At 44.6% G+C, this 25,580-nt stretch overlaps 1 protein-coding gene across 3 annotated transcripts in view; it reads right to left on the reverse strand.

Moving 5' to 3' along the window:
• Positions 1–10,488: 10,488 nt before the first annotated feature.
• Positions 10,489–25,580, reverse strand: part of LOC126545268 (rhotekin-2-like) — a 196,181-nt gene continuing 181,089 nt past the window's right edge. For all 3 annotated transcript variants that reach the window (XM_050193055.3, XM_050193053.3, XM_055061318.2), the window contains exons 10-11: positions 19,113–19,229; positions 10,489–14,913 (exon numbers count right to left, since the gene is read on the reverse strand). In XM_050193055.3, the coding sequence (XP_050049012.2) occupies positions 14,747–14,913; positions 19,113–19,229 (284 nt within the window). In that variant the 3' untranslated portion in view covers positions 10,489–14,746. The remainder of the gene's footprint in view (positions 14,914–19,112; positions 19,230–25,580) is intronic.

Below are 25,580 nucleotides of genomic sequence, written 5' to 3' on the forward strand. Positions count from 1 at the left end.
GTGCAAGCACAATTAGCACCTTTAAATGTTCGCCTTAGAGAAATAATTCCGCTCCATAGGTCTCCGGGGTCGCTGAAAATTGAATTTACAGACATTTTTCCACACAATGCGAAATTTCTGCCCACAACATATTTGAATGACCATTTACAAGATTATTTGGCCCGTTTCAACATAAACGTAATAGCGACCGATGCTTCTTCGTGTGAAGAGAAGGCAGGTGTGGGTATCTACTCACCATCCCTCAATTGGTCTTTTTCACTTCGCCTACCAGATTACACATCAGTTTTTCATGCCGAACTTCTGGCAATAGTTCTTGCCTTGCGGAAATTACCCATTCATATTACAAGAGTTATTATCGTCACAGATTCTCTATATGTATGCAGTGCACTTACTGCGTCTACAAAGTCGACAACCGGAAACACGTTTTATTCATTAGCTCCACCTCACTTAAGTTTAGTGCATATAGTATGGGTCCCTGGCCACCGAGACATTCATATTAATGAAATAGCCGATTCCTTAGCACGAGCTTCTTTAGCAGATCCTGTGCTATTTGTGCTGCCGGCAACTGCGCACATTACTGCAGCCAGATATCGGCAATTTTCTTTGAGCGAGGACAAAAAAGCTCTGTCATTAACATCTTCAGACTTTTTACACTTAAATTATTCTTGGAACCGGCAATGGTGTCCTAACCGGAAATTTGAAGTTTCATTTACCAGGCTGCGTTGCCGTATTCCAACACTTAATTTTTACTTGCACAGATGTGGTCTGGCGGTATCCCCTCTATGCTACCTCTGCAATGAACCAGAAACTATAGATCATTTTTTATTATCATGCCGGCGGTTCTCTACTCATCGAAAACTATGTCTAGAAATTCCACTTCAAAATTTAGGATTACCTTTAAGTAGCACTGTTATACTCTCCCTTGGAGCAACAGTTTTGGGATATAGCCACAGGAACGTTTGCCTAGCCATTTATAATTTTCTATGTGGCACAAAAAGAATGCCTTGTTAATAGTTTTTAGTTTCAAGAATTGATTGATTTATTTCTACTGCATTTTAGAAAATTAGAAAAGTAAAAGCACAAATTCACAGTTTAAATCTTCTATTATTATTCATAATTTACCTTACTCAAGTTTAAGTATATCCTTTTTTTTTAAACATTCCTCTCAACGCAAGGCTTACTATATCAATACTTTATCTCATGTATTCATAGTTTATTTTGCATCTTGGATTATTTGTTTTCTTTTCTTTTTTCGGGTTATTTATTTATTAACCAATTTATGTTATTTTATTTATTGAATCATATTACCGCCCGATTCGTGGCCTATCCCCCTCAGTGGGTTTGTACCATTGACTGAGGCTTCATCATCATCATCATCATCATCCTCGTCGTCGGCCTGGCGCTCTGGCTCCAGTCCAGTGTAAATAGCCTGTAAATAGCATATTTCGTCTGTGTCTTTCTACACGTAACATTCTGGTGGAGGTCAGCGATCCCCGTCCTCGCCACGGAACTCCGGAGTGGTCGGTACATCGAGCTCGTCACCATGCCTCCCGGTGTCGAGCCCGCCTCTGCAACGGCTTCGGCTGGTTAGACTGCTCCAATCGTCACGGCTGCCCAACATCGCGACCCTGGTGTGTTCTCTGGCCTGGAGGGACAGGACGTTGACGAATGGATCAAGCTATATGAACATGCCAGCGCTAATAACAGGTGGGACCCAACAATTATGCTCGCCAATGTCATCTTTTATCTTGGCGGCACCCCACGCGTGTGTTACCAGACGCATGACGACGAGATAAGCAGTTGGGACACTTTCAAAGAAAAGCTACGGGAACTGTTCGGCGACCCCATTGGCCGCAAGGTTGCCGCGAGAAAGGCCCTTGCGTCTCGTGTTCAGACATCTACAGAGCCGCACGTTTCATACATCTTCGACGTCTTGGCTCTATGTCGCAAAGCTGACGATACTATGTCTGAATCAGATAAAGTGTCCCATGTTCTAAAAGGCATCGCCGACGACGCTTTCAATTTGCTTGTTTTCGGCAACGTCTCGACAATCGACGCCATCATTAAAGAATGCCGTCGCCTTGAACAAGCCAAGAGCCGCCGTATCACGCACCACATCACGCGGCTACCCAACACCGCTGCTACGTCGACGTGTGAGGGTCGACCGCGTCAGGCCACCACCTATGACGACGTCACCCGTATATTTCGCCGCGAGCTCGAGGCCGCCTGTCCGCCAGCTTTCTCCGCGACGCCTCCCGATCCGCCAGCAACCACGATTGCGATGATTCAGGCCGTAGTCAGACAGGAATTTGAGAACATGTGTCTGAACTCCGTGTGTACAACATCTCAACCCAACGTTCCCCAGTTCTCTACCGGCCCTCCTCGTCCCCGACAGTCCTTTTCTGCCATATCTCGCCACAACCCGTCCGAATGGCGTACCGCTGATGACAGGCCGATCTGTTTCCACTGCTGTTGCATCGGCCACGTCGCTCGTCACTGCCGCAACCGATGGCCACCACCTCCTCGGATATACGCCGCCACTTATTCCCGCACTTTTGGACCTTCTGTTCCCTATGCCACCCGCTATGAACCCACTGTTGCTGATGCCCCTGATCCGAACCTTCGCTAGAGCCGCTCGCCCTCACCTCGTCGCCACCAGTCTCGTTCGCCCCAACCCCGCCGCTTCTCTTCGCCGCGTATCGCCTCCCGGACCCAGCCGGAAAACTAGGCACTGCAGCTTCTGGAGGTGAAGCTGCGTTGTCGACACTGCCCTCAAATCCTCTGCTCACGTTAAACACGAACCAAAACCTTCTTGACGTTGACGTTGATAGCTATCCTGTCACGGCACTCATCGATACAGGGGCACATCTTTCTATTATGAGTGCTGCCTTCCGACGACGACTGAACAAGCTCCTCACACCAGCGTCGGCACGCGTCGTCCGCGTTGCGGATGGCGGTACTGTGCCTATCATTGGCATGTGTACGGCACGTGTTAGCATCGCCAGCCGCCACACTCCTGTCCTCTTCACCGTGATTGCTCATTGCCCCCACGACCTCATTCTCGGCCTCGATTTTCTCTCCGCGCATTCTACTCTTATTGACTGCTCTGCCAGTACCCTTCGCCTTGAGTTGCCGATTCTCGCAGAACCTTCTGACGCACCCCAGAACTCTTGTCTTCCCCACCAGTCCCTGATGGCGAGTACCTCGTCACTCCTCTGCCCGACATTCCACTACAGTATGACGTTACCGTGCCTCACAGTATACTTACTATTACTGCGAACCGCACTCGCATGCCTGTCTGTAACTTTGGATTGGCAAAGCAAATTCTACCGCAAGGTATTTGCCTTGCCAACGTTGATTGTCTCGGCGACCATCACGTGGCAGCGTTATCAACCGATGCTTCTTGCGAGCTTAGCAGGCCCATCGTGCCAGCCTCGGCCGCCGATCCCAAGATACAGAAAATGGTTGCGACGGACCTGTCTTCTGCGCAGGCTGAAGACCTTTACCAAGTATTATCGTCCTATAGAGATATTTTCGACTGCGACGATCGCCCTTTAGGCCAGACGCTCGCGGTGAAGCATCGAATTCTTACTGGCGATGCTACTCCTATTCACCGACGACCGTATCGAGTTTCTGCGTCGGAACGCCGAGTAATTCAAAGCGAAGTCAACAAAATGCTAGACAAAAACATCATTGAGCCTCCTTCGAGTCCCTGGGCGTCACCTGTAGTGTTGGTTAAGAAGAAGGATGGCACGTGGCGCTTCTGTGTAGACTACCGCCATCTGAACAACATTACTAAGAAGGACGTCTACCCGCTCCCACGTATAGACGACGCCCTTGACTGCCTCCACGGTTCCAGCTATTTCTCTTCTATCGATCTTCGTTCTGGATACTGGCAGATTGCTGTTGACGATATGGACAGAGAAAAAACCGCGTTCATCACACCTGATGGCCTATACCAATTTAAAGTAATGCCGTTTGGATTATGCAACGTCCCTGCCACCTTTGAGCGTATGATGGACTCCTTGCTCCGTGGTTTCAAATGGTCCACTTATCTCTGCTACCTCGACGACGTCATCGTCTTCTCGCCCACGTTCGACACTCACCTTGAGCGTCGAGCAGCCAGTCGCGCGGCAATTCTGCGCGCATTTGCGGGCTTCTTTCATGCTCCAAGCGACGGCAAACAAGATCACCTTTGTTCTATCGGCTACGTGGAATTTGCATATATTGAAACTCTGGCTAAAATTAGCTGGGACACGTCTAACAGCTATACTTGATGTATTTCGAAAGGCGAAGCTGCAACTTAACTCGTCGAAATGTCGTTTCGGCCACCGCCAAATTACTGTTCTGGGCCACCTCGTTGATGCTTCCGGAGTACAGCCTGATCCCAACAAAACTCGCGCTGTCCGAGACTTTCCGGTTCCGAAGACAGCCGTAGACGTTCGAAGTTATGTCGGGCTATGCTCGTACTTTCGTCGTTTTGTTCAAGATTTTGCGGCAATTGCTAGACCCCTCACTAATCTTTTGAAGAAAGGCGTACAATTCTCGTGGGGTACTGCAGAAGCCGCCGCCTTCTCTCGTCTCGTCACTCCTCACCACCCATTCTCGCCCACTTCGACCCTGATGCCCCTACAGAATTGCATACAGATGCCAGCGGTCACGGCGTAGGTGCCGTCTTAGCCCAGCGTCAGCGTGGCCAGGATCGCGTTATTGCTTATGCAAGCCGCCTCCTCACACCATCGGAGCGCAACTATTCCATTACGGAACGAGAATGCCTTGCTGTAGTCTGGGCGGTTGCGAAGTTCCGTCCTTACCGCTACGGTCGCCCTTTTTCCGTAGTCACTGACCATCATGCTCTCTGCTGGCTCTCATCCCTAAAAGATCCTACAGGCCGGCTTGGTCGATGGGCTTTGAGACTACAAGAATTTTCGTATTCTGTGGTCTACAAGTCTGGCCACCTGCACCAAGACACCGACAGCCTGTCGCGTTACCCTGTTGACGACCCTGACTCCTCCAATATTACCAGTGCTGCTTGTGTATTCTCTGTATCGCAGCTGCTTCATTTCGCCGACGAGCAACGTCGTGACGCCAACATCAGACATCAGACTTGAACACTCTCCGGCCGACGCCACTCTACGCCTCTTCGTCCTCCGCGACAGTACTCTGTACCGTCGTAACCTTCATCTGGACGGCTCTGAGTTCCTACTTGTCATACCTAAACACCTCCGCTCAACCGTTCTAGAAGAGCTCCACGACGCACCAACGGCAGGACACCTCGGCGTATCTCGAACCTATGACCGTGTACGTCGCCGTTTTTTCTGGCCGGGCCTTGCCCGTTCCGTACGACGTTAAGTCGCCACTTGTGAACTTTGCCAACGACGCAAGAAGCTTTCCCAGCCCCCCGCTGGTTACCTGCAGCCGCTCGACATCCCTGCCGAGCCCTTCCGTCGTGTTGGTTTAGACCTTCTTGGCCCATTTCCGGAATCTACATCAGGAAACAAGTGGGTTGCAGTCGCGGCTGACTACGCGACCCGTTACGCCGTAACCCGCGCTCTTCCGACCAGTTGCGCAACTGACGTTACGGACTTCCTTCTACATGATATCATTTTGATGCATGGTGCTCCGCGTCAATTGCTAACAGACCGTGGCCGTACGTTTTTGGCGAAAGTCATTGACGACATCATGCGGGCCTGCTCCATTCAGCATAAATTTACTACCTCCTACCACCCTCAAACGAACGGCCTCACTGAGCGTTTGAACCGCACCCTTACGGACATGCTATCCAAATACATTTCAGATGGCCACCGTGACTGGGACCTGGCTCTACCCTACATTACCTTTGCATACAACTCTTCCCGTCTCGACACTGCCGGCTTTTCCCCGTTTTACCTCTTGTATGGCCGCGAACCGACGCTACTACTAGACACGTACCGTGCTTCCGTCCACCACAGCTTCAACTAGCGCTTATGCCCGTGATGCAATCGCCCGTGCTCGTCAACTTGCGCGCGTTCGTCTACAAGTCTCTCAAGACAAACAGAAGCGACGCTACGACCTCCGTCACCGTGATGTCGATTTTGCGTCCGGCACCCTCGTGTTGCTTTGGTCACCATCGCGTGAAGTTGGCCTTTGTGAGAAACTGCTTTCCTGTTATACCGGCCCATATCGCGTGCTCCGCCAAGTGACCGATGTCACCTATGAAATTGTTCTAGCCACGCCCACTACGTCCTCCGGTGTGACAACCAGTGACATTGTCCACGTCACCCGACTCAAGCCCTACAACTCTCCACGTGCCTTGGATATTTAAAAGCACCCGCCGTGGTTGCTCAGTGGCTATGGTGTTAGGCTGCTGAGCACGAGGTCGCGGGATCAAATCCCGGCCACGGCGGCCGCATTTCTTTGGGGGCGAAATGCGAAAACACCCGTGTACTTAGATTTAGGTGCACGTTAAAGAACCCCAGGTGGTCGAAATTTCCGGAGCCCTCCACTACGGCGTGCCTCATAATCAGAAAGTGGTTTTAGCACGTAAAACCCCATAATTTAAAAAAAAAAGCACCGTGACGGCGCTTTTGCCGCCGGGGGGTAGTATTACGATATTATCGGTAGATACCCGAGAGACGAGCCGCCGCGAGAACGACGACGAAGTGGGTCTGTGCCCTTGGCGCGAGTGAATGTCGGCCTGGCGCTCTGGCTCCAGTCCAGTGTAAATAGCCAGTAAAGAGCCTCTTTCGTCTGTGTCTTTCTACATGTAACAATATTCTCAGTAATCCTATTAACCGGACACGGCAGGCTTCGATTCCGCAATTATATGTGCTCTAATGTTATTTATTGAAACGTTAGCGAAATTTATTTAATGGGGTCATGAAACCATACTTTTGCAATGCAACACTTCATCTCACCGTCTTCTCTGTTCATCAAACGACCACAATGTAAAATATGAATGAATTTCATGTATTGTAGTGGACAGTACTCATAGAGCCCGGCAGTGGAAGAAGAAGACATTGAACTAGTACCACCGGGCATATGTTTGAAACCACTCGATTACCATGTTAGACTGATTGTTCTCCCTCCCCACCATATCTTTCTTTTATTTCTTATCTATTATTAAAAAAAAATTATTTTTTTTATTTTTATACCCGGTTTTCTTCTGATTATTTCTTTCTCCACACACAAAACGTTTACTTTTTAAAATCCAACGTTCAAATTGTTAACTCCCTTGTTTTTTGTTTTTGTTATACACCTAATTTAACCACCTGATTCATGGCCAATCCCCCCCTGTGGGTATGCGGCACTGCCACTTAGGACAACAACATCGGGCATATAGGCTTAACAATGGTAGCCGCGACATCAACACAGTCATCTGTTTAATAAATGGCAATTCTTTGTGGGCCTTCTGTTCCTACAAGTTGGTGACCACAGACATTATACCACATCACAACTGTATACGTCCACCAAGTTTTTTCTCGACGCCATGGAACCTGCCACCAAACAACGACGTCTCAAAGAAAACGGAACGTCTTCCGTTGCTGCACAGAAACTTCCCGATTTCTTGCCCTCAGACTGTGAAGTCTGGTTCGTCCACATCGAGGCGCAGTTTCACCGTCACCGAGAAACATCTCAGGCGGCCAAGTATGACAACGTCGTGAGTGCGCTTAACCTGACCACTGTAGCTTTGGTCCGCAACATTTTGCTAGCTCCTCTGCCCGATGATCAGTACGATACGCAGGAGTTACTACGGCGCACCACCGACTCTGAGTCGGGACGGATTCAACAGCTCCTCGTATCGGAGGAACTTGGTGACAGAAAACTGACAGAGCTACTTCCCCCACATGACACAACTCCTCGGAACCAGTCCATTATTAGCGGACTTGAAAATCCTTCTAGAGCTCTTTTTCCAGCGTCTACCGAACCAGGTATGCATGATTTTATGTGCCTCACCTGCTACAACATCTGTCAAGGCCTTAGCGATGATGGCAGACCAGATTACAGATTCTTTCTATTCTATAATATCCACTGTTGACCATTGTGTAATGCACCCGTTGCAACAAAACCCCAGTTATAGCAGCACTTTGACGAACCCGACAGTTCGGGCATGCACCTCGCTGCGCAAGTAGAGGGGCTAACTAACTAGTTGGCAGCCTTACGCTTTCGGGCAAATAACAATCAGCAGCGGCATCGCTCGCATAACCAAAACATGTCATGCCCTCCGTCTCCCATTATTTGTTGGTATCATGCCAGATATGGCACTCGTGCACGGCAGTACCGTTCGCCTTGCAACTTTCCGGGTAAGGGTCGGGCCATTCACTGATGACAGCTAGCGCTACTGGCTCTACATCAGGCCATCTCTTCTACGTCACCGACCGTGTCACGAAAGTCCGCTATCTTGTAGACACTGGTGCGGAAATATGTGTCATTCCCCCTACTTTTCAAGATCGCAGAAGACATCGCCATGACGTGTATTTTCTCACTGCCGTCAACGGTTCCAACATTAAAACGTACTGCCAGAAATCTGTCACTCTTGACCTTGGTCTGCAACGCCCTTTTCGATGGCTATTCACCGTTGCTGACATCTGTGGGCCGATTATCAGCGCTGATTTTCTGTGGAAGTTTAATCTTCGTCAACCTCCATAACTGTTGCCTTCTTGGCTCTTCAACAAACCTGTCCCTACAAGGTATCACCACGTCTGCACAACCTTTGCGTCTCGTACAAGCACACACCCAGGTACCGAAACCGTGGTCCACCATCCTGCTGGAATTTCCAGAGCTGTTTGAACCACCCTCGCCAGATCGTCCAATACTGCACAACGTCACGCACCACATTGTGACTAAAGGACCACCAGTATACGCCCGACCACGCCGCTTAGCACCAGACCGTCTGAAAATTGCAAAGCAAGAATTCAAACACATGCTCAAGTTGAGCTTCGTTCGTCCTTCTGCTAGCCCTTGGTCATCTGCTTTGCATATGTTGCCCAAGAAGACGGGTGATTAGCAACCGTGGGGTGATTACCGCACCTTAAACAAAGTGACGATTATCGATAGGTACCCTATACCTCACATCCACGATTTCACCGTATCACTTCATGGGTGCTGCATATTTAGCAAGGTGGATCTAGTAAAAGCCTCCCATCAGATTCCTGTCAAGACTTCCAACATTCCTAAAACTGCAATCATTACCCCTTTTGGCATGTTTGAATACGTGCGCATGCCATTCAGCCTCTGTAATGCCGCTCAAACATTTTAGCGGTTCGTCGATCAAGTACTCCATGGCCCGACTTGTTGCTTCATCTATGTAGCCGCGACATCAACGCAGTCATCTGTTTAATCAATGGTAATTCTTTGTGGGCCTTCTGTACTTACAGTATCATTATTTATTTATTTATTTATTTCATTTATCTGTGAACACCCTGGTAGCCTTGCTGTATCTTGTACGCATTCGAAAAGCCGACGTTCGGGTTCGCCTCACACGATTGTCTAGGCCGGGCCTGATATTGCGGCCTGGGTCAATCTAGGCCAACCGCATGAGGCGAAACCGAACGTCGGCTTTTCGAATGCATACAGATAGGGTGACGTCATATAGGCCTCGGCCAGGTCCTCATGTTGTCTGGTCGTTTGGCGAGAAACACCAACAATGTACGCTTTGCTGAGAATAAGTAACCTAACTCGACAATGCTTACAAATATGGTCAACTGTTTACTCATGTCACTCAGAGAAGCACCAATGATACACTTCGTCCGTAGGACATCCGAATCATGTCCAAATGTCCGCTCAATGAAAACACTCCATCCGCAGGACATTCCAATCATGTCATTATGTCCGTGCACCATTTTGGAGGCAAATAGGACATCTGCCGGACGTGCAGCTTTGAACATCCTACCACGGATTTCCCAAGAATATCGCACATGGGCCTGTTTCGGATATTCTATCACGGATGTTCCATGGTTATTCCATACGGACATTTTTGGCATGCACATACTTTTCCGAGCGTGAAGGAAGCCTGCGAATACATGCAAAGTACCTTCAGCGGCCAGTCGCGTGGCAATACTGCGTATTCGTGGGCTTCTTTCAGGCTTGGAAAAACACTTTTATGTAGCACATATTGAGCAACAGAAAGCTGTATTGGGATTTCATGTTGCCCTACAACTCTACCATTGACACTTTCTATGTAATTATAATATTTGAGAAGTTGATTAATTAATTAAGACTAATTATGTAATCAGGTGGAATGCAAAAAATAATCTGAGTATCTTCAAGCGAAGGCAAACAACATTACCTTGGTTCTGTCCAGCTACGTGGTATTCGCATATTTTTAAATCTAGGTGCACGATAGTTGGGACTGTATATGTATATGTACTTATTTTGTATAGACAAAATAAATATACCAAGCAGACATGGACGTTTGATCTCTCGTGGAATCACCCTTTGGCTACTGCATTATTTTTGAAGTGCTTGTAGCTAACAACAGTAATGCAATAAAGCAAATGTAGACACAAATGGTACATGAATACATGCCTTTATTAAAATGAACTGTACCTGCAGCTGCTAAACAAATCTTTTTGTTCCTCCACATCAAGCAACTAATCAATACCAAGTCATATGCCTGTTCTATATACAAGCCATCTGTGCTTCCAATGAGAACTTTGGATTAAGCTGTGGTGTACAATGACGAGTATAATTCAGCAATGTGTTTACACCGTAAAAGAACATGCAAATGTGCATAAAGTGGGGACTCTGCAATAAATAGTGAAAATCACATTGCTTCATCTTAAAAAGCACAGAATGCTGTGAACAGAGTATACACCTGTGCAAAGTTACTATTTATATTTAAGTTTCTGTACAGAGCCCAGCTTATCACAACACAGCTTGCAACCAGTGTTCATGTTGCTGCATGACATTTTGAGATAGGAAGTGTATGTCAAAGCACCTTATGACAAGAATTCACTGCCTAAACATGGCATGGCAGTTAGATGCAGTGAGATTACTTTAGCAATGGGATTTTGCGAATCAATGAAAAAGCAGATGCACAAATCCATAGTCATGACTCAAACCAACAGCTTCCTCTGCCACAACATATTCCTAGTTTCTTGCACTGCTGCCAAGCACAATAAGCACTTGATAAAGACACTGCAAAAAGACAACAATAGAGTTTGAACTTATCTGTAAACTTGTTACCATCTCCGCATTACCGGATTACTGGAGCCATGTTACCTTGCTTCAAATTAGAAAGCACAGAATGCTACGAACACAGTACACACGCAGGGAAACTCACTATTTATATTTGTGGTTCTGTTTAGAGCCAAGCTTATCACAACACAGTTACAAATGCTCAGCTGTTTAAGAATAATGCAGTGTAGATGGGCTATAGCAGAGCTGGTAGCAACATCTTGTGACGCTTCGTGCAATTGCAATACATTTGAAACATTCTTATGTTCTGTAAGCATTCTTGAAGGAAAATCATAAAAGCACTGCATGTTAATGATTAAATCACTAATCACTACCAATGCTTTAAAACAGCAGCTAAGAGGAAGCTTTAGCTCGGGTGCTCCTATCTAAATGCATGTAAAAGGAGAATTCATTTTTCTCGGCAACGACTGCACCAAATTTGACGACGTTTGTTGCATTTAAAAGAAAAAAGTAAAATCTAGCGACTGTTGATTTCAAATTTTTGATTTAGGTGATCACATTTTGATAAAAGATTGGCGAAAATCGCAAAGTTTAAGAAAACAAAACTATAAAGTTTACAACTGTAACTCGGCAATCAAAAAATGATATCACAGTTATGTGGATTGTATCTAATAGTACATGTAAATCGGGCAAAATTGATATGTTATACATAAATCCTAAAAAATTTTGTAATATGGAAATCAAGCTTTTGCAGAACCCTTGTACACAACGTAACAAATTCAGGTAAGATGTAAAATGACATATCAAATTTGTCCACTTTCAGTGACCTAGTGGATACCGTTTACAGAATGGTGATATCTGTTCTTGATGCAGAGCTATTATTTTGTAAACTTCGTGCTTCTATGTTTTCAAGCTTTCTAATATTTGAAAATCACTTTAACAAAATTTAGGCCCTAAATCGAAATCCCGCTTCCAACAGTCACTAGAATTTAACTTTCTCAAATGCAACAAATTTCATTAAAATCCGTCCAGGGATTACATCAGAAAAACGTTTTTGCGTTTTAGATGTATTTGAATAGGCCGCGTCGGGAGTTGGGCCTGAGCTAAAGCTTCCTCTTAAGTAGAATGTAATAGATCACTGCATTATAAGCTTGGTGTGCTCTCTGGTTAAACTCGGTGTCATAAATGTTGTTACCAGCATTGTTGCTGTTGTATACCTGGTACTCCAGTAACCTGGTAATCTGCAATCGCTAATATGTTTACGGACAAGCTAAAACTCTTTACTGCTGCAGTTGTTGTTTTGCCTGCAGTACATCGGAACATACATGGAATGGAATGTGCACATTATTGTTTCTTTGACAAGATATGTACTGAATAAAAAGAATACTGCGCAGTCAATTCTGGTCACTACAAGAACATGTGAACAGATGTCACAGTACAAAAAACAGACTACAAGTTATGCACATTTAAAACAAACCAATGAAAATAATTTCGTCATTAATGCTGTCTGTTGTGATGAGCGGCCAAGGATGAGAATTGAAAATTTTTTCCCCTTCTATAAGTCGACGATCAGCAATGATTTACCACCACTTGTGCAACTGTACAGGTGGGCATAGGAGGGGAAAAAAAATTTTTGTATGTGTAATATGAAGCCTAGCCTATGTGCTTAAATTGTGGGGACCATACAGTGTATAGTGCATGATGCAAACTGTAGATCTGTAGCGATGTGACCCAACCAGGCTAAAATTGTGCCCATACAAGGGTCTCGGCAAACATGAGACCTTAGTCTACAGTGAAGCGCTATAGATGGGACAAAGGAAGGCAACCCAAATGGGACAAGCTTTAGTTGCTGGTTTTAGAATGTTTAGGGCACAAGTGCGCACTGTGCTGCTACTGTGAAATTTTCCAATAAATGCTCACAGTAGTTAGTAGAGCTTGTACCATTCTTCTCGCCTTCGTTTGTCCTATCTGTTGCACTTCATCATAGTCAAGCATGCATCACCAATGGCCCAAAATTCTACTCTTATGAGACCTTTAATTATTACTTCCATGATTACGTAGCACAGGCATGCATGTGTATATTCAACAAGTGAGGGAGAGGCAGGGCAACCAACTTTCCAGGAATGGCTTTGTCATCCCAGTTCCCCTGCGTGGATCAAGTTCATTAGGCAGGCTAGGTATGGGCTGTGGCCTGAGTGTACTTATAGAAATTAGCACTAAACAGGACTTGGCCTGTTTCAGCAAGCTACCAGCAGTTGCCAGCACCAGCTACTTGAGCACCAATGAAAATGAGATGGTGTTCTGAATGACAGTAGACAAGTTCACTTCCCCTGTTTTTCCTGACTTCATTGTCTATCAGCTTCATGCAGTTTTAAATAACAACAAAAATCTAGCCCCTCAGTTCCCCTTATTTTTCATGCACCTGGTTTATAGCTTGCTTTAGCTTGTTGTGGTCCAACCTGGGTACACTTGGATCGAGAAGTGAATGCACTCCAGCATTTAATGGCATCAATGTCCAAATATTTATGGTTTCATGACTCCACCTGCTATTGCTCACACAGCATCATTGGTGTGCAAGCTCTTCCAAAGGGACAGCTGGATGTGTCCTGGATCCAGTTGATTAAGTGATCAAAGGTGCAGTTGCATGTGGACTGGATCCATTTGATTAATTCATTGATCGATTGATTGATCAATCAATCAATCAATCAATCAATTGGATCCAGGATTCATGCAGCTGCACGTTTGGCAGAGCTTTCACAATAATGCTGCTGTGTAAGCAATACCAGGTGGTTTCATGAAACCACAAATACTTGCTGCTGAAAACTGCTTTCCACACTTGTTAGGCTGTGTGTTACAGTTCTGCTGTAATACAAAAATTTTAAGTAGTATCTGAATTTCAAGTGCTCATTCCCCATAATCCTGCCAAATAAGACAGTGTCAATAACATGTCAGTCAAAAAATAATAAAAACAAAGATGAAGGCAATGCAAAAAGAATCAACCAAGACGGACATAAAAGCTATAATTACAATGATAGTGTTGCTGATACAGTCACTAAAAAGGCATTCGCACACTCATACGTATATGTGCCCACACTTGCAATGATCAAAAGCACACAAGAAAAGCCACACTGCATTAAATAGCTTCATGCTAAGCAATCGCAGTAATAAATGTTATAGTACACATTCAATCTTCAAGTCATAGTAATGGCAGATGCCATTAAGTTACTTGCTTTAATTCACAAAGCTGCTGAATCTTGTTTTGTTTTTCACACACCATTCACCCGCAAACAGGAGGAGAACAAAAGATTTTCAATGTTGACAGCATAAGCCAATGCACACCAGGTGCTTCACAGGCATCAAAACTAGCAGCACCAGTGAAATAGCAGCACAAATGACACAAAACAGTTGAGCCGGCACTGCGACTAGAAGGCGAGATTACTGTGGTGTTGAAGTAAAACTCAGGCTGACTTAAACATAAAAGTCACAGTGGGCTAGGAGATGCTAAAGAAGTACACATTCCAAACAGCAATGCCAAGCTGAATGAGGACTTGTCCCAGTTCGTTAACAAAACGTAACTTTAGGCTCTGTTTTTAACCAGTTTGATATTGTTGGGACATCACTGATCTCTTCAGAAATAACCAAATGCTTTCCTTGCTGGCAAGAGTGGAAAGTTGCGGCTGCCACTGACTGAACTAGAAGCTGATGAGGTACTTGAACTTCTTGACCGGACTGAAGTTGGCGAGATGCGCTGGGCATTGTCTTGCACTGCAGAGCCAGCCAAACCTTGCGGAGATTCTGGGACATAATGCAGCTTATTCAAACATAATGACATACACAGCAGAAAACAGCAGAATTGCTTAAGTTATCCCATGAATGAATTTTACTTGAAAAAGAAAAATGAAAGAGAAGTAGTATATAGACAGCCGACAAGACTTATGCATGTGCCCACGTTATTCCTAAAAAAATGCTCACTCAAGAGTATCTAACTCCCTTAGCCTGCTTTAATCAAAAAGCAGTTCACATTTAATCCAAAGCACCACTATGAAAGAATTGTTTTTAGTTCCAGTAGGTGGTCTTTCCTTTATGCCTACTTTGTTGCTAATTCAGCTGTCAATGTTCTCATGGTAAAGTTAGGTGCAGTACTTTACCCAGCTTTCTTTCTCCACTCCATCAAACCAAATTCAAAGACCACATATCCAGTGCACCAGTAAAGAGCACATTTTATCTTTAACGTCACTCAACATTACTGGTGCTAAACTTCCACCATATCTGCATTAATATATAATGCTAGCATTAATGTAATGTAAAAAGGGGAGGATTGACAATTTGGAAAACAAGTACAATGCTATCACACTTAAACTTCAAACTAATGGTGCAGAATGCAACTGTAGCCTTAAGCTCAAAATGTACTGGTTCATAAAGCAGGTTGTGATTCACAATTTTCTATGCCCTGTGCATAGACTAGCATGCATCACAGTAGCAGATCAAGTTGTTCAACTGTTCTGGGCTGCCGCACCCTAGGGCTTCCCTCCTCTTTTTTTTCTTTCATCTTGTCAAAGACCCTTGCCCCCTAGAACATATATGCCTCTGCACATGGTTGCCTGGCAGTTGAGCTCCTTGCATCTTAAAGCATATTTGAATAAATAAGTGATGAATTTTCATTGAAACTGCAATATCGGTAAAAGTCCACATTGCATGTCACCCTTGGCGATACACACTAGTATATTCTCTCAAAGAGAGAACATTCATGTGACATTCAATATGTCACGTGACTGTAGTGGGAGATATACAACAGTTTGAGCACTGAAATGGAAGGTGCACGGCGCACGAGTATCCCTCATATCTGTACAACACAGGCTTCATATACCTGTCTTGCCATCTGCTCTCAGTATCCTTTTGGCATGCTGAAAACAAAGCAAGAGGTATACTGGGTGATCTATTTTAATGCAGACAGGTTCCTTTAGAGATAGGATTGAACCGGTGCAATGATACTTTCTTCACTATTTGTTATTTCAGCATGGTATACACTAGATGGTCAAGTAGCCATTCACAGTCTGTTTGCCAATTAACTGAGGTAAGATAATTAACCTTTTAACTAATGTTGTAATGCCAATGTTGCAATAGTAGTACTGGAGTTGGATGCTGCAGGAAGCAAAAGTAATTTATGTGACTTTAAAAATGCCATCCGTTAAAAATATCCATCACCAAAAATTAACCTTTTTCTACTTTGATACCAAAACTAGCTGCAGAAAGAGCACCGAAAGAATTGCCCATGTGACGTTTCCTACCTTGTTTGGTTCCTTCACATCAACAGGCTGACCAGCTTTACGCCCTTATCATTTTAGCTTTTGAAGATCATAGAGAAGAAAGCATCACAACATTAATTAAGCCCCGTTTTTAAGACAACTGTTTTCAGTAAAATAGCTCACCAGATATACAAAGCTTATATTATATAAGTAAAAAGAGTGAAGCGTGCTTCTCATTTCATTGCTCAAAGCAAAACTATTATACCTCTGCCAGTTCATTCGAATTGCACATGAATTTGCTTTTCTTTTTGCTCAGTTTTTTCTTCTAATGATGTTTAGGCTAGCCCATATATATGCTAGTGCTTTTCCCTAAAATAAACCTTGCTGGTAACTGCATACTCCTGTTCATCTTGTCACTAGCTGGCCCAAATACATGCCATTTTAGCTAGAGAAGCAGTTTCCAGAACAAAAAACACCCAGGTTTATATATAGTGAATAAAGTCGAACCCGGATATTTCGAATTATTGGTTATATCGAACACACAGATTATCCCCTTGAAAATCCTGTGTAAGTGTATAGGGAAGTTGTGTCACATATAGAACTCTAATTTCGCAGGTCATTTGATATATCGAACCCTTTGCCACGCACTGAAAGGTGCGCTTTCCCCAAAGGCGCATGCATCTCCTACGCCCATCTGCAGTCATTAGGCACGCGATGCCATTTGACGTCTGCAAGCCGCGTGCGCGGAGAAAACCGGCTTGGCGACGGCTGCTCTAGAGCAGCGCCGTGCCCTGGAAGGTGCGCTTTCCCCAAAGCCCCTCGCACCTCCCGCGGGCGCGCGACGCTGCATGACATTTGTAAGCCACATGCATGAAAGAACGAGGAAACCGGTTTGGCATCATAAAGGCACTGAAGGTCGGCTACAGGAGGAGGCTTGTTCAGCGGCTCCTAATTAAATTCCGCATGGGAGTCGATCTGAAGGTTGACCTATTGAGGACCATTCAGATGATCACTGGCGACTGGAACGACGTGAAGCAGGACACAGTGGCCAATTGTTTCTGCAAGGCAGGTCTTGCAGTGGCCGTAGACGAATGTCCGGAAGCCTACGACGAATATGGATATTTGCAAGAGGCATTTCGCGACTTGTCCCATTTTCCGGGTGCCGTCCCACCCGAAGTAACTGCTGACAATTTTGTCGACGCTGACAGCGACGTTCAATCTGTAGCTGCTCTAGCTGACGAGGACATTGTGGCGGGAATTGCTGGCACCCAAGAGGAAGGCGATTTCCATGGTGACGAAGGTCACCGTGGTCACGAGGAAATGTGCTCGCACACAACCGCTGAGCTGGTGTCAGTGTTCAGCCTGATTTGGCGTTGTTGCTGTGAAATAGAGGGCACCGGACTATCGCACCTGAAAAGTCTCAAGAAGATCGAAAGCAGCGTTTTCAACTTTGTTTCCCAGAGCAAGAAGCAGTCAAAGATTAGCGATTCTTTTTCTGTGGAATTAAGTACACCTTCAAGTTGCGCGTATGGACTTCGCTGTTCTTGAATGCTACGATAAGCCACCGTTTGTTGCGACCGCGAGCGGCGTCTCAAGCCGATTTCTGTATGTTGCATTATCGATATATCAAACTACTTCGTGATCCCCTTCGAGTTCCAATATATCCGGGTTCGATTGTATAGTTGATATTACAGTGATGAATATAGTGATGAATATAGTGAATATTCATCTATAACTTATGTTTTGTTATGATACCTATAGTTGCCATAACAACATGACGACCATTCCCCCCCCCCACCCCCCCATTGGCCTTCAATACTGCTGCTGACCAATGTATGTGCAACAAAAACTGCATTTACAGGTGAGGTACAGGAAAGAATGCTGAACTGAACAAGAAAGAAGTGCAAATTCATTTCTTACATAAGCATTGAACAGAACACAATCACAGGGACCAAGGCATGCAATGTTTTGATTATTTATATAAAATATCTTGCAAGTCATTCAAAAATTTCTTACTGTTTTAATGCTAAGTGGTAAATCATGTTACCTTTAGTCCCATGAAGTTCAATAAGTCTCTTGGCATACACATTATAACATATCAACAAGTTGAAGTTGCCATTAGAACAATGTCATGTGCTGTGAGTCAGCAAGCAAAACAACAGATATCCTAGAGGCTCACATATTTAAGGATAGTCTATGCTTTTTCTCACAACCACTTTGTGTAGCCTAGCCCTGTTCACGGCCCATTCAGAAGGTTGTGAAGAGCATCTTCCCATTTACCTCCCAGCTAAATTACAGGTTTATTTTTGATAATGCAAAGTTACTTAATGACATTTGCTCTATCAATACAGTCTGGCTGAACTATGGAAGAATTGGACAGTTTTACGGCAACTTTGACTATGTAGCCACGGCAAGCAGCTACACGTGGCTAAGAACTGTAGTCCAGCTACTACAACTTGATCCCAGCTACTGCAATTAAATGTTCACATCAGTGAAGCACTTCCACAAAATACACACATGGTCTAGATTTTCAGCAAACCCATGATAACTAGCACTAAAAATAATTTGTGTGATCATCCAGAGCTGGGTTAAGATGTGGCTCAGGCTTGTGGTCTCTCTCACACAACCAAACACATGCACGTGCTCACACATAAAAAAAGAAAGCATTATGTTCATGCAATCAGAGTATGCACTGTGAAATAAGTTTTATTTAGTAATGACATATTTTATGCCAAGTGAAATGCTTACCTTTTAAGGATGTTTCATCATAGAGAGACGTCTGTCGAGCGTGAAGAAACATTGGCGCTCTCCGAGGTCCTGGAGAAGGAATTTCCATGCGCTTTGATGCAAGATTTCCCCAGAGCTCTGGAAAAGCATTCCAAATGCTAAAGTATTGCTACATATGTTGATAGGAGCAATAACATGCAAAAGACAATTTTTATTTACCTTAAAAATAAAAAAAACATTGACTGGCTATTTTATCAATCACTCAATCATTCAAAGATATATTAAAAGCTGGGACAGGTCAACTTACACCTAATGAAACGGTGAAAAAAAAACAACTGAGCGTCTTAATTTAAAATATGAAATAAGTGCAAAATAATATTTAATTAGAGCAATACAATAGCTGAATGAAGCCGAAAAACGTTGAACCCTAGCTATAGTTATAACAAACATTTGCTTTTCACTCTGGCCTTTCTGCTTGCAGACAACATGGCCCCATTTATATATATATATATATTTATAGCCCTGACCTTAAAATCATATCATACATAAAAATACAGCAGCATTAAAACCAAATGTGGATATAAAAAGACATTTGCTGGATTTGCATGACACAAAGTACTACTTTACGCACTCTTAATTGACCCCACAAAGCCCAAACAGCACTCCACATGAAGGAAAATTAAACACATTGTGCAGGTTTATTTGGGCAATAAAGAGCACATTTGTACATTAAAAAGAAATATTGAGTGAAAAATAATTTGAATAGTAATTACTTCATTAGTAACAGATGACTTTAGATAGTGGCACGCGCCTTCAAGCTGGTGTTGGTATGTTATTATGGCAATCTTGAGGGAAGGCGCTTCACTGTCGGCTTCAATTGCAGCCACTTACATAGAATGTGCCCATCTAACTGGAATCAAGTGTTTCTTCTATCGTCTTAGCTTACCATAGCACAACAAGTAAACGTAAATAAACGCAACCCCAGTGGTCACAAAATGCAGTGTGCGTCCCGCAGCAAACGTGTCTCTGTACAGTCGGTGCACGGAGTCCATTTGTGCTCCGGCACTCGCTTTTTGCCTGCTGGATATATTCAGTGAAGCTCACGAATCGCAACATGTTTTTGCTGAACACGTGAAATGCACAGGCACGACACACTGCTGAGAAAATAGTGGCACGTATTCAGAACATGGGGTATGTTTTGCACCACTACTTGTGTTGCATTTCAACTGTTGGTAAGCGTGGAGACATTCCGACAGCAATCATGTTTATAGGGGCCCTGAATCACTTTTTATCTAAGTCCAGAAATGCATCTGAAGTTACGTTAGGGTATTTCAGAAATACTTTCAGTGCCCGTTCGTGCTCATATGCTAAAATCTGGCTGTGCTAGGTGGTGCGGACAGGCTTTGTCCTGCACCAGCTTGACTGACGGATAGTAGCCACATCCAACTTGCAAAAAAAGAAAGGGCGGGGGGGGTTTACGCGCCAAAACCCCGATCTGATTATGAGGCACGCCGAAGCGGGGGGCTCCGGAAATTTGGACCACCTGGGGTTCTTTAACGTGCACCTAAATCTAGTTACACGAGTGCTTTCGCACTTCGCCCCCATCAAAATACGGCCGCCGTGGCCAGGATTCGATCTCGCGACCTTGTGCTTAGCAGCCCAACACCATAGCCACTAAGCAACCGCTGTAGGTCATCCAACTTGCACATTTTGAAGCACTATCAACAGCTCAATACCAAGCAAAGTCTGCCAAGGCGTTTAACCAGGAGTGGCCAGGAGTACGCGCGTGCCAGCAAGCATGAGTTTGGCCTTACCTTACGTTTTGCGTGGTTCGAGGCCACCTGAGCGTTCAAAACTAGGCGAATTTGGCGTGACCCGACAGCTACAACACCGATAAGCAGGGCGGGCAAATTCTAATCCCTACATGGGCCCGGGGCCATGGCAGAGTGTGAGCAGATGACACTCAGCTTCTTCCGGAAGTATGCAATTATCGAAATTCGAAAGCAGATTTTTGCTTGCTTCAACCTTTTTATTAAAGTGCATCGATAAATATACACACTAACAGTAGGAAGATGTGCACTGATCCAAACGTCCTTCTTGATTGATGCCAGCTGTTGGCCAATAGCATCCGCGCATGGGAATCTGCTGTATTACAAAATAACGTATCCAGAAAATAGTGAAGAGCGTGCTACTGTTGAAAATAGAGCATTTAAGAGAAAGGTGACTTCGCGCTCTGCTTGCGAGCTCCACGTGCAGTCATCATCATCATCACCATCATCATCAGCCTGGCTACGCCCACTGCAGGGCAAAGGCCTCGCCCATACTTCTCCAACTATCCCGGTCATGTGTTAATTGTGGCCATGTTGTCCCTGCAAACTTCTTAATCTCATCCGTCCACCTACCTTTCTGTCGCCCCCTGCTACGCTTCCCTTCCCTCGGAATCCAGTCCGTAACTCTTAATGACCATCGGTTATCTTCCCTCCTCATTGCATGCCCTGCCCATGCCCATTTCTTTGTCTTGATTTCAACTAAGATGTCATTAACTCGCGTTTGTTCCCTCACCCAATCTGCTCTTTTCTTATCCCTTAACGTTACACCCATCATTCTTCTTTCCATAGCTCATTGCGTCATCCTCAATTTGAGTAGAACCCTTTTCGTAAGCCTCCAGGTTTCTGCCCCGTACGTGAGTACTGGTAAGACACAGCTGTTATACACTTTTCTCTTGAGGCATAATGGCAAGCTGCTGTTCATGATCTGAGAATGCCTGCCAAATTCACCCCAGCCCATTCTTATTCTTCTAATTCTGTCATGTACGTGCCGCGCATGACAGCAAAACTTGGCTGAGATGTTCACAGCAGCGCATGCTCGGCATGCTGCTTTTTCACCAAGCCTGAGGGGTGGTTCAGGACTCCTTTAATGCGATTGGGCGTTTAAACAGTTTGTGTGTTTGATGCACTGGAATAAGCATTGTGCCGGTCAGAACACTGAGAATTTTATTTTGAACAGATATATGTGAATGTGTTTTGTAGCACGTTTTGACAAGTTTTTCATGTAAATAGTGCCTGCTGCTTGCGCTTCCTTCCAAGTGTGTGATAAAAAATATGCCTTGGTGTATAGTGGTACTAACAGCTACAAGATCCCAGCAAGTATGTTTTTCACCTTTAAACATGAGAGCGCACTGTTTTAGAAAACACTACGCAAACACGATCGATTGCAGTAGCCGTCTGATAATGTTTACAAACTTTCCACGCATTTCACAGGCCGATAACTTCTCAGACATTCCCCATAGAATAGTGGCTGCGTTACAAGTGTAGCTGAAGAGCCCATGAGAAGAAACATCAGCTGCTGACCTTACACATTTGCGTACATAGGGTCAGCGTGCACAGACAGTACGAGACATTTCGTGCACATCGAAGCACAGTACAAGCTCAAGCTGGCTCGTGTCGCCACGCCCATGCAGTTGGAGCTATGTCACCCATAGAGATCAATCAGAGCACGCTGTTGTCTGAGCATTTTGATAACGAGGGGGCTCATCCCGGCACCCCAAAAAGGCCGCGGTATCTGGCTATGCAGCACATGGCCTCCAACACCAGCACTGACCCTCAAAGTTCCCATAATTCGCTTGGTGCCACAGATAGCGCTGACTTTAGTTCTAAAGTCGTCTATTGGCTTGCACATCTATCCATATCTGAAAACTTGCTTAAGCTTATCCAAAACACTACTATATAAGCTTTACATGAAGCCTCCTGTGCTTACATAAGAATTTGGAGGTATCAAACGCAGCGTTTCAAGACATATATGTCAGACATCCCGGGGTTAAGCTATTGATTTGCTTGCCAGCACTTTGCAAATCTGTGTTCTGCCACAAAAGCTGACATTTCACCTAGCTTGCTCAAAAATTATTCAGTACCCTGATGTTGTTGAAAAAAAAAATAATTCACCAAAGTATTCAGGGCACTAACAGCTCGGTCAAGTATGAAGCTGGTTCTTGGGGCTCCTGGACAGTGTCCTAATGGAATTACCAATCAAGGACTTACTTAGTTACCATTTATGTCGTGTCAGCCTTGCAGGTTTTCGCATATCATCAATGCTGGCGCAGCTGTTTATAGGTTCTCGTGAAACTAGTAGAGTTACCTCTTCCAAGTGTGCCCTGAACCTAATTGCAGGCATGAGTAGTGGCTGCCAAAGTTTGGCATAACCAAATTCACAGTTTGTGTTAAGCATGTTCCTTTTTTTTTTTGCATTGGCTGCTTATGATCAAATGTTTACACACTGTTCCTTATGTCCGAAAATTTGGCCTAACCAGTCTACTTAATGTCTTAATGGGAGCTGAACCTACATCTTCCGCATTATGTATTGTGGTAAACTCAGAATGCACTGCGAGCCAGCCATGGCGCTGCCAGCGCGAGGAGCAAGGGAAAGGGAGACCAGCGTATCAAGAAGCTGCCAGCAGAAATAAAATAAAAACCAATTGTCATCGAAATAACAGGACACACGCTTGTGTCTTCGTTCCACGCACATCCCTACAATTGGTGACCCGGACATGCAGCAAAACGACGATGTCACCAGCCCTACGGTATCTGTTCTAGACATCAAACTGCCTCCCATTTGGACTGGTGATCCTCAACTTTGGTTTGCACAAGTCGAGTCACAGTTCACCGCACACGGCATCACTGCTGACAATGCCAAATACCGCCACGTGCCTAAGCGTCTCCTTGAGTGTGCGGTAGGTGTTTTCTGCGGGTGGTGCCAGCAGCATGTAATAGTTTACCAATTGAGCTATGGCAATGGCAGTCTTCTCGCCCACTTTCTTGGATATTCGATGAACACACCCTTCCTAATTGCAAGGCTTAGTGATATTTGCACTCTACGCCTTGAACAGAATTGCTCACTACTGAGAACTGCAGAGACAGTCACTAGCTAATGTAGATAATATGATGCCACCAGGCTGGATTCCCTATAGTACATAAATAAATACGTGGGAACTCTTGTGCAAAAGCTTGAATTTGTATATTGCAGTTCATAGTGCAACAGAAACTGGCAACAAGTTTTCACATCTCATATGCAAGGTGCCGAAACATTGTAAGTACAGTGTTGATTGAACAAGAGAGCGAACACAAAAACCGATTGGAGCAAAGGAGGGGGCTTGCTTGAATGGGTCAACACCTCAGTGACACTGAAAAATGTGCCTTCATATGCCTGATGGCTGTTTTGGCAGCTTCACTTAGCAAGCCCTAACTGCCTACAGTTCCTCACTGATTCAAAACATGATAGGTACAGTAAGGGGTACATCAGTGCTTTGAACTGAGACCATATTTCATGTGGCACCTTTTTCTTAGTATGACGTTCCACACTCAGTACCATGGTTGGAGCATGGCAGGTTAACATTCTCAAGGCTAGGTAACATGTGCAGACAACTCAAACATGAGCATAAAAAAGTGAAGAGTCTTTGTTGTGAGAGAAATAAAATTAATTTTGGTCTTCCTGTGCAAAGAGTGACTAAGTTCAATCAACTATACAATTGTGTCACTTCCCTTCAGTCTAGTCTTTTGATTTCACCAGTCTGATTGCAATCTTCCAGTTTTATTTTTTTCCATTTGTCTGCAACTGTACGTGCACACAAATAGTTGCAAAACTACAGGAGAAGATACCTTCTGCCATAGCTCATTCAGTACAGCACTACATCACGCTAAACAAAAGCAAAAAATGCACATGCATGCACTTAGTACACCATAAGAAAAGCAGGTCACTTCCATAAAAGCTACAATGTCCACAAATGCAAGAATTCCACTTGCGGCTGAGATACAAAATCTCAGCTGGGTGTAGGTGCACAGAAGGTTGACTCACACATGTGTCTGGTGATTTGCAAATAAAATATATGCCTCTACCATCTATCATGTCCAAGTGTCGTGATGCTGACGGAACACTATGACGTCATAAAAAAATGGCAGCCACACTGTTTACACTGCTGTATAATGTGAAAACATGGAAAGCATTTCAAAGAGTAACTATGCTCTCATAATTGTGCATTCAGACAATGCCCTGCCTAGCCTATGTAGTAACGGCCACAAGTCATAGGAATATGTATTCTATGGTGTGCTTTGCATCATCATCATCATCATCATGTTTTATGTCCACTGCAGGACGAAGGCCTCTCCCTGTGATCTCCAATTACCCCTGTCCTGCGCCAACCGATTCCAACTAGCGCCCGCGAATTTCCCAATTTCATCGCTCCACCTAGTATTCTGCTGTCCTCAACTGCTTTGCATATGCGCGTACAATTTTTGTTTTCCTTAAGGCCCCATTTTCTTAAAGATGCAGTTGTGAGTGTAGCACTTGTGCGTGTGTCTCTGTTCTTCCACTTGTGCTCCATCTTTTTTTTTTGTGTGTGTGTGCTACAGTTAAATATGGAGAGCACTGTATGCAACAAGCACAGCAGTTGGTCTCTGGCATAAATAAAAGGACCAAAACCCTTTCCTTGGTTTGAAT

This window comes from Dermacentor andersoni, chromosome 1, assembly GCF_023375885.2.
Source record: "Dermacentor andersoni chromosome 1, qqDerAnde1_hic_scaffold, whole genome shotgun sequence".
In the NCBI taxonomy this organism is placed as follows: Eukaryota; Metazoa; Arthropoda; class Arachnida; order Ixodida; family Ixodidae; genus Dermacentor; species Dermacentor andersoni.